This window comes from Rutidosis leptorrhynchoides, chromosome 7 (assembly GCF_046630445.1).
Source record: "Rutidosis leptorrhynchoides isolate AG116_Rl617_1_P2 chromosome 7, CSIRO_AGI_Rlap_v1, whole genome shotgun sequence".
Taxonomy (NCBI): domain Eukaryota; kingdom Viridiplantae; phylum Streptophyta; class Magnoliopsida; order Asterales; family Asteraceae; genus Rutidosis; species Rutidosis leptorrhynchoides.
This window is the reverse complement of record NC_092339.1, coordinates 90,852,306-90,861,449: the sequence shown is the minus strand read 5'-3', so window position 1 is coordinate 90,861,449 and position 9,144 is coordinate 90,852,306. Positions and strand designations below refer to the sequence as shown.

General features: G+C 35.2%; 1 protein-coding gene across 1 annotated transcript; it reads left to right on the top strand.

The window, feature by feature from the left end:
* Positions 1-330: 330 nt before the first annotated feature.
* LOC139857975 (heavy metal-associated isoprenylated plant protein 21-like) lies at positions 331-1,145 on the top strand. Its single transcript, XM_071846822.1, has 3 exons — positions 331-443; positions 542-617; positions 795-1,145. Exons 1-3 carry the CDS (start codon positions 366-368, stop codon positions 1,085-1,087), a joined length of 447 nt encoding a protein of 148 aa, XP_071702923.1. The 5' UTR covers positions 331-365; the 3' UTR covers positions 1,088-1,145.
* Positions 1,146-9,144: the final 7,999 nt, after the last annotated feature.

Here is a 9,144-nt window from a genome sequence, read left to right as displayed (position 1 = left end):
AAAATCAACCATGTTCGTTGAACCATATACGCTTAATATGAGCATATATATAGATAAACGAATCATAAATAGAGTTAATAGACCTACTTATATTTTGGTTAGAATAAATCTATTGTGTAACATCGATATGCTCTTAATGTTCAGAGCTTAAATAAAACTATAGTTCTATTTTACCTTTATGATGTTAGTGTCACATTTAATAACATTTTAGGGTCCTACTTATATTAAGTAATGTATGATTAGTTTTTGTATAAATACCAAGTACGTCCTTAGCACAATATACCATCAAAGACCCACAATTCTTTCTTTCTTCTCTCTATCTTTAAGCACTTTTTTTTGTAAAGTGAAGCAATTAGCAAAGAAAAATGGGAGCACTTGATTACCTCTCCAATTTTTGTACAGTCACAAGCACCAGCATAAAACATAGAAGAAAACCAATGCAGGCAAGTTGCAAGCATGCACCTTTTTTTTTTTTTCTTCCTTTTTCTCTCTTAGATTTCAATTATGACAAATTAAAAATGAATTTTGTTTTCTTTCTCAGACAGTTGAAATCAAAGTCAAAATGGACTGTGATGGTTGTGAAAGAAGAGTCAAGAATTCAGTCAAACACATGAAAGGTACTACTCATTTTCATTTTACTTTTATGTCTTTCTGTTCTAGGAGTGGTATGGTATGTTTTTACTAAAAAAGATTATTGTCATACAGAACCAACTTATTATTCAAATTTTAAACCATTGGGGGTTAATCAATACTGTTTTATCAAACGTAGCCTTAATTTTAGTTTGGTTTTGTAGGTGTAAAGACTGTGGAGGTTAACAGAAAACAAAGTCGAGTAACGGTAAGCGGATACGTGGATCCAAACCATGTATTAAAACGAGTAAAAAGTACAGGCAAACGAGCCGAATTTTGGCCATATATCCCTTACAATTTGGTGAGTTATCCTTATGTGAATCAAGCGTATGATAAACGGGCTCCGGCTGGTTATGTCAGGAACGTTGTTCAGGCTGTTTCGGCTCCAAATGCTACCGATGAACGGATTACTTATCTCTTTAGCGACGATAATCCTAACGCTTGTTCAATCATGTAACATATAATACTATTAGTCATGCCTCTGCCGTAAGATATAGTTTTTGCTCGTGTATCTTAGAGGCTCATGTAATGAAATTACCAATATTATGATGTTCATTATTGTTACTTTTAATTATAAATTATAATAATTATTATTACCTTTTCGAATTATACTTGTTTCATTGCTTTTAATTAATAAAAAGACTAATTTTATTGTTTTTATATCTGTTAACCGACTTATGTATCAAAATATAAATATAAATATGAAAGGTTCCAAAATGATTGACATATCTAAACAGAGGTGGTTCTATACGATGTAGTTGAGCTAACAATATGAAGTATGAAGTTGATTTACAAGCTTAAGTACTCTAAGTGGTTAATAACAGATTAACAGCTTTAGCTTAAGTAATGGTCCAAAATAAAATATATTTGTAATTTGTAATGGTGCAACAAATATAATTATTTTTTTTTAAAGGCAAGTTCTTGGCATCGAATACTCTCATTTGCCACGCACGTACGCGCTTTCGGGCCGGGCAGAAAACCCGTACCGCATTACAGGGATCCGAACCTTATACCATCGGACAAACGGTCGGACCTGAGTCCTGAATACGGGTCGGTAAAACCTTTCCCGGGGCAATTCGGCTTTCAGGAAATAGAACCCACGAATATTTTTAAGGGGAGAGACTCGAACTTGAGACCTCCCCACCCCCATCCCAATGCACAAGTGCAAAGGGGTGAACCACTGGACCACAAAGGTGGGTTCACAACAAATATAAATATAATCAACTTTGAATCTTTATACTCCCGTTACTCCGTATGTAATTAAATCTTGTCAATTCACTACTACATGGAGCAAATGTGATGATGTTTCTATCATCATTTTTTATGAATTCATCATATAGTTTTAAGGGATCTATGATCATGGTGAATGGAAACAACTTAACATGTGTTAGCAAATGTGCCATACTTTCAATGACAGAGCCAAAAAGCAAAAGATGGATTGTGATGAGCTACACGCATGGGCAAACGATATGTTATTGTTTAACGGTCAAACTTTGACCTTACTATCAGAAGTTGGTACCAAAATCGTTTCATGATTTGGCCTCTAAATTTTCCCAAAATTCAAATTATATGATTATATCCACATTTATGTTTTTCGTTTGCGTGATGTTTTAGACGTCGAATATTTGAAAGTTTACATTTTCTCGTGTTTTGTAGATTAAACTCTTTACACTGCCTATTTATATCTCGTTTTATTTTTAATTTTTATTTCATGTTGTCATTTGTTAAGATGACATCTAATATTACATAGATAAACCAAAGTCGAAAGCTGACTGTAGATTGAGATCAAAACTCAATTACTCAAAAGTAGATCACCTACGATATTTTAACTGATAAAAGGAAAAATTAGGAGGAGACAATTAGCATATTATAATTGGAAAAATGGGATACTAGTACTAGTAAAATAATGAGACTAATATATGCCCGTAATTTTCGGCTTTATATAAATTCAATTCTAATCATCGAATGCAAACACTGATTTTGGGGTCTAAAAACTAATACTAATAAATCTTTAGTGTTACGTTTATGTACGTACAAGACAAATTCCCCTGATATCCATACATTCATGTTGTACTCAATGGATGGATTAGATCATTATTTAGCACCACTACCGAAGTTTGGCTTGAGTGGTATGGGAATGAGATCCAACTTGAGGTACTGTCAACCCATGTTCGATTCTCACTCAAAGCAGCAAGTTTCCAACATTTGATGGTACTGTCAACCTAAATGCGATTTGGGAAGGTCTCTGGGGGTTTTTCCCAACCTTCGATTGGGTTTCCTCCTAACGCGTGTATGGATGACAAGTGAGAGCATTCGATGTCGATATTGTCAGGGCCGGTCCCGAAAATTTAAGAACCTAGAACGAGATGAAAAAAGGCGCTTCGGACCTAACGAATAATATAAGCTATTTAAATACAAGGCTCTCAGACTCTAACGAATAATATAGCTATTTAAAATAAACCCTGAGGAATAATAGTGGAATTTGATTTCTTTTTTTCCTGAGACATTTGATTGTTGTTTTTGGAACTATTGTGCTCCGCATTCGCTTTTTCAGTTGTATTTCCATAGTTCTCATGTTACTCAAATCTCCGATTGTTTCTGTATATATAAAAAAAGGACCCTTAAAAACTTTGGGCCCCGAGCGGTCGATTACTTTGTTCCCCCTTCGAGCCTCCCATGGATATCGTCGTTCAAATTAATAATAATAATAATAATAATAATAATAATAATAATAATAATAATAATAATAATAATAATAATAATAATAATAATAATAATAATAATAATAATAATAATACGTGTCAGATTCTAACATGCTCGATTGATTAGATATGTCGATGTAATTGAAACTATTGATTGAAGCCGACTCAAACTCGCATCTACCATACTCATGTTGGAGTGCGAAGTCAAATTAAACGAGTCAAAAGTTGAACTGCCGCTAAACATGATTTTGCGACAAGGAAGCCATATGTCGCGCTCGCAAAGATGTCTCGCGAAAGGGAAGGTTTTAGTTCGCGATGCGGAAATTGCTCGCTCGCTGGCTCGCGAACGTAAGAACGTTTTGGTCTTGGATCTCGCGATCGCGAAACAACTCATGGGCGTTGACCGATTAATTAAAAGGATTTTGAAAAATCGAAACGGACTGCTCTTAAAAATGAGTAATCGTGGAGTAATCGGGTTTTTTACAACAGTGACTAGGAGTCCTCGTTTTGTTGCGATCCTAACTCGTTTTATGCTATAAATACCCCCATATGTAACCTGTAAAATATACATACGAATTTTAATAAAGAATACTCTTTAGTTGATCGTGGATTGGAGCAATCACATTGATCACATATAACCGCGTTATTCTCGTGTTTTTACGTTCTTGCTAGTATATTCGTGTTCACTTCGTATATTTGTTTGTTTTCTTGCAGGTTGATAACGTGGGGGTTATCAAGTCTTGTTAGGGTTCACCTAATACGTTCCTAACAAGTTATATCAGGGCTTAGGCTCTCGTGTTTGCGGGAACAATGGCTGTAACGACCCGTCAAAATCGCTATTGACGCGGTACGTTATTCATTGATTTCATAGTGAGGTTTTGACCTCTACATGATATGTTTTGTAAACATTGCATTCTTTTGAAAAGGCACACCATAAATGAATATCTAATTCCAAAGTTTTTGATATCTGATGATTTCTACATATAGACAATCACCGTAAATAATAGTTTACAATAATACATCCGTTGACAATGCAGTCAAAATAAGATACATGGTGATGATTTTGTGAATGCAAAATTTTCTCGAATAAAGCATGTATGACTCCATTGATAGTGCTCCAAATGAACATATATTTAGGCGCAATATCCTTCCAATATGTAAAGTATTTAGTTGTAACTGTTCTATTTTAAGTTGTAATCGTTTATATTAAATAAGTGCGAAGACAAAAGGCGAAAACGAAGATTTGAAGACGCAAACGTCCAAAAAGCTCAAATGTACAAGATACAATCCAAGTGGTTCAAATTATTGATGAGAAACGTCTAAAAATGACAAGAGTACAAGTCGCGGAACGCAAAGTACAAGATATCTACGTGTACGAAAAGACGTTCGAAAATCCGGAACCGAGACATGAACCAACTATCAACGTACGAGACAACGGACCTAAAATTTCAAGTCAACTATGCACAAGAATATAATATAATATATAAAAAATTATATAAATTATATATTGTAACGACCCGTCAAAATCGCTATTGACGCGGCACGTTAATCATTGATTCCACAGTGAGGTTTTGACCTCTATATGATACGTTTTGATAAAATATTGCATTCATTAAAATAAGTGACTTTCTAAACATAGAAAGTTATAAACATGTGGGCGAGTGCTTAGGTATAAGCAAAACCCCGAAATACATAAGTCTTTAATTTACAGGTTGACATCACAGTCCAATTATTTATTACACAACGCAGTTTTATTTTGAATGCAATAAACTTTGTACAAAGCATGAGAGACTCCATGCAGGCAACAAGCACATCACAGCGGAAGCATTCTAAGGACATGAGAATAAAACATGTTAAAAAGTCAACACAAATGTTGGTGAGTTATATGTTTAATTGCTCGAGTCATAAACATATATAAAGATAGACCACAAGATTTCATCAAAAGTTTATCAATAGATTCTACGTAACAGAGCACCCTGGTAACTAAACTTAACGCTATAGTGATAATTACCCCATTCGTTTTAATACACGCAAACCAACGTGTCTTAAACTCAAATAACATACGTCCGTTAAAAGGCTAGCGCTCTAGCTCGGACGGGGATGTCAAGCCCTATGGATCCATATACAATTATTCGCGCCCACCAGTCCATATCCTATGTACTGGCAGCTACTAGTTACCAAAGCTAAGGGATTTTCGGTTTAACTCAGTGTAGAATTTAGTATGTACTTGTGTCTTATTGCGTTTAAATAAATTGCATGTATTCTCAGCCCAAAAATATTTAAAGTATTTAAAAAGGGAGACTATAACTCACAGTTCAATATTGAGACTCAATATTGTTGGCAAATTGCATAGACGTAATGATGGTAGACGACTTTATGGTTGACCTTGGATTCAAGAACAATACCCCGAACAATACCCAATATTTCCTTAGCTTAAAACGGTTTGAAACCCGAATTAAAAATACCCTTGTATATACCTTATTATTATTAAACTTAAATTTAAAATTATAATTATAATATTAATATAAATATTGAGAGATAATTGTGATAAACTTCGTCGAACAAACTGCGTATTTATATTACTTTTCGATTTACTGTAGCTCATGAGATCGCACGAGTTTTCAGTGTTTTTGCCATGCGATCGCATGGCCGCCTTTTCCGTTTTTGTTTGCTAGTTCGTCGACATCAAATAGTGTTTACTGTAGCAAATAGTGTGTTACTGTAGCAAATAGTGTTACTGTAGCAAATCACTGTAGCAAAGTCGTTTTTTACTTGTACATATATATATATATATATATATATATATATATATATATATATATATACATATAATTGTTCATGAATCGTCGAGAGTAATCAAAGATAATTGTATATATGACAGTTCTAAAATTTTGAGACTCAATCTAACAGACTTTGTTTAACGTGTTAAAATAATAAATCGTATAGAGAATTGGTTTAAATAAGTCAAAAATTTTCGGGTCATCACAGTACCTCCCCGTTAAAGAAAATTTTGTCCCGAAATTTTGAGTAATACCTGTTTCATGAGCGATATCAGTGAACAAATGTGGATACTTTTGCTTCATTTGATCTTCACGTTCCCAAGTAAACTCGGGTCCTCGTCTTGCATTCCAACGAACCCTAACTATCGGTATTTTGCTTTGTTTTAATTGTTTGACCTCACGGTCCATGATTTCAACAGGTTCTTTGACAAAGTGGAGTTTATCATTGATTCGTATTTCGTCAAGAGGAATTATGACATCCTCTTCAGCTAAACATTTCTTCAAATTTGACACGTGAAATGTGTCATGAACACTACTAAGTTCTTGCGGTAGCTTTAATCGATAAGCAACTGCTCCAATTCTTTCGGTGATTTCAAAGGGTCCTACGTACCTAGGACTTAGCTTTCCTCGTTTACCGAATCGTACAATGCCTTTCCAGGGTGACACTTTCAACATGACTTTGTCGCCCACTTGAAATTCTAGCGGTTTTCTTCTTACATCAGCATAACTCTTTTGGCGACTCATGGCCGTTTTCAATCGCTGTTGTATTTGAATGATCTTTTCGGTGGTTTCGTGAATAATTTCTGGTCCAGTAAATTGTCTTTCTCCTACTTCACTCCAACAGATAGGAGATCTGCACTTTCTACCGTAAAGTGCTTCAAATGGCGCTGCGTTGATGCTCGTATGATAGCTGTTATTGTATGAAAATTCTGCCAACGGTAAGTGTCAATCCCAACTGGTTCCAAAGTCAATCACGCATGCCCGTAACATGTCTTCCAATGTTTGTATTGTTCTTTCACTTTGACCATCTGTCTGTGGGTGATAAGCGGTGCTCATATCTAATCGAGTTCCCAATGCTTTTTGTAATGACTGCCAGAAACATGATGTGAATCGGGTGTCGCGATCAGATATGATGGAGATAGGTACACCATGCCTGGAAACTACTTCCTTCAAATATAGGCGTGCTAATTTCTCCATACTGTCTGTCTCCTTTATTGGTAGAAAGCGAGCTGATTTAGTTAGACGATCAACTATCACCCAAATAGTATCATGACTACTTGTAGTCCTTGGCAATTTCGTAATGAAATCCATGGTTATTCTTTCCCATTTCCACTGCGGAATTTCTGGTTGTTGCAGTAATCCTGACGGCTTTTGGTGCTCAGCTTTGACCTTTGCACACGTCAAACATTTGCTTACATAAGTAGCAATTTCTGTCTTCATATTAGGCCGCCAATAAAACTTCTTGAGATCGTGGTACATTTTCCCATTTCCTGGGTGAATTGAGTACCTCGTTTTGTGTGCTTCATCCAGTACTAGTTGCCTTAGATTACCATGTTTTGGTACCCATATCCTATCAGCAAAATACAGGGTTCCATCGGCTTTTACTTCAAGCTGTTTTTCTAACCCTCTGCTCATTTTGCCTTTTTCATTTTCTTCTTTTAAATCCTCTAACTGTGCTGCTTGAATTTGCTTTGTGAGATCAGTACGAATTGTAATATTCAAAGCTCGGACCCTAAGAGGTTTTACTCTTTCTTTTCGACTTAGGGCATCAGCTACAACATTAGCCTTTCCGGGGTGGTAACGGATTTCACAATCGTAATCGTTTAACAACTCTACCCAGCGACGTTGCCTCATATTGAGTTGTTTTTGATCAAAAATATGCTGAAGACTCTTATGGTTAGTGTTAGGGATGGCAATGGATCGGATATGGACCGGGTGAGGCCGTATCCATATCCATATCCATTTATTTTTTTTACTTTTCATCCATCCATATCCATATCCGTCGGGTGAAGCGGGTTAATGGATAATTATCCATATCCGTTTAAATTTATTTTATTTTTAATAATTATAATAGGTGGTTAACTATATACGATCAAAAGTAATATTTTTAATAGTTTATGCTACCGAAAGTCACATTTTACTAATCTATATAACAAATATTCAATAGATAACCTATTAAACGTGTAAAGATATCGACATGTAAGTTGCTTACTTTTAGTTACATGGAATCACATTTGAACCACCAAAGTACGATAAATACATTTGATTATTTAAACAAAACAAAATATAAGAAAAAAGTTATATTTTTAGAAAAAATATAAAGAAAGATGAATATGAATATAATTAATGAAATATCACTACATAAATGATACTAATTTGAGTGATAAATTTATATATTTAGTTATTTCGGGTGAAAGCGGGTTCATCCATGGATGAAATTTTTTCATCCACATCCATATCCATATCCATTTAAATCGTCCATATCCACGAATAATCGGGTGGATCGGATGGATATCCACTGGATCGGGTATCCATTGCCATCCCTAGTCAGTGTACACTGTACACTTGGTGCCATATAGGTAGTGTCTCCATATTTTGAGTGCAAAAACTACTGCTCCAAGTTTCAAATCGTGCGTCGTATAGTTCTTTTCATGAATTTTTAGTTGTCGTGAGGCATATGCGATAACTTTTGTGCGTTGCATTAATACACATCCTAAACCTTGGCGCGAAGCATCACAATAGATCACGAAATCATCATTTCCTTCCGGTAATGACAAAATGGGTGCAGACGTTAACTTCTTCTTTAATAACTGGAATGAGGATTCCTGTTCCGTGGACCAATCATACTTCTTTCCCTTTTGAATCAATGCAGTTAAGGGTTTGGCGATTCTAGAGAAATCTTGAATGAATCTTCGGTAGTAACCAGCAAGACCTAAGAATTGACGGATTTGTGTTGGAGTCTTCGGTGTTTCCCATTTACTAATGGCTTCGATCTTGGCAGGGTCAACTTTAATTCCATGTTTACTGACAAC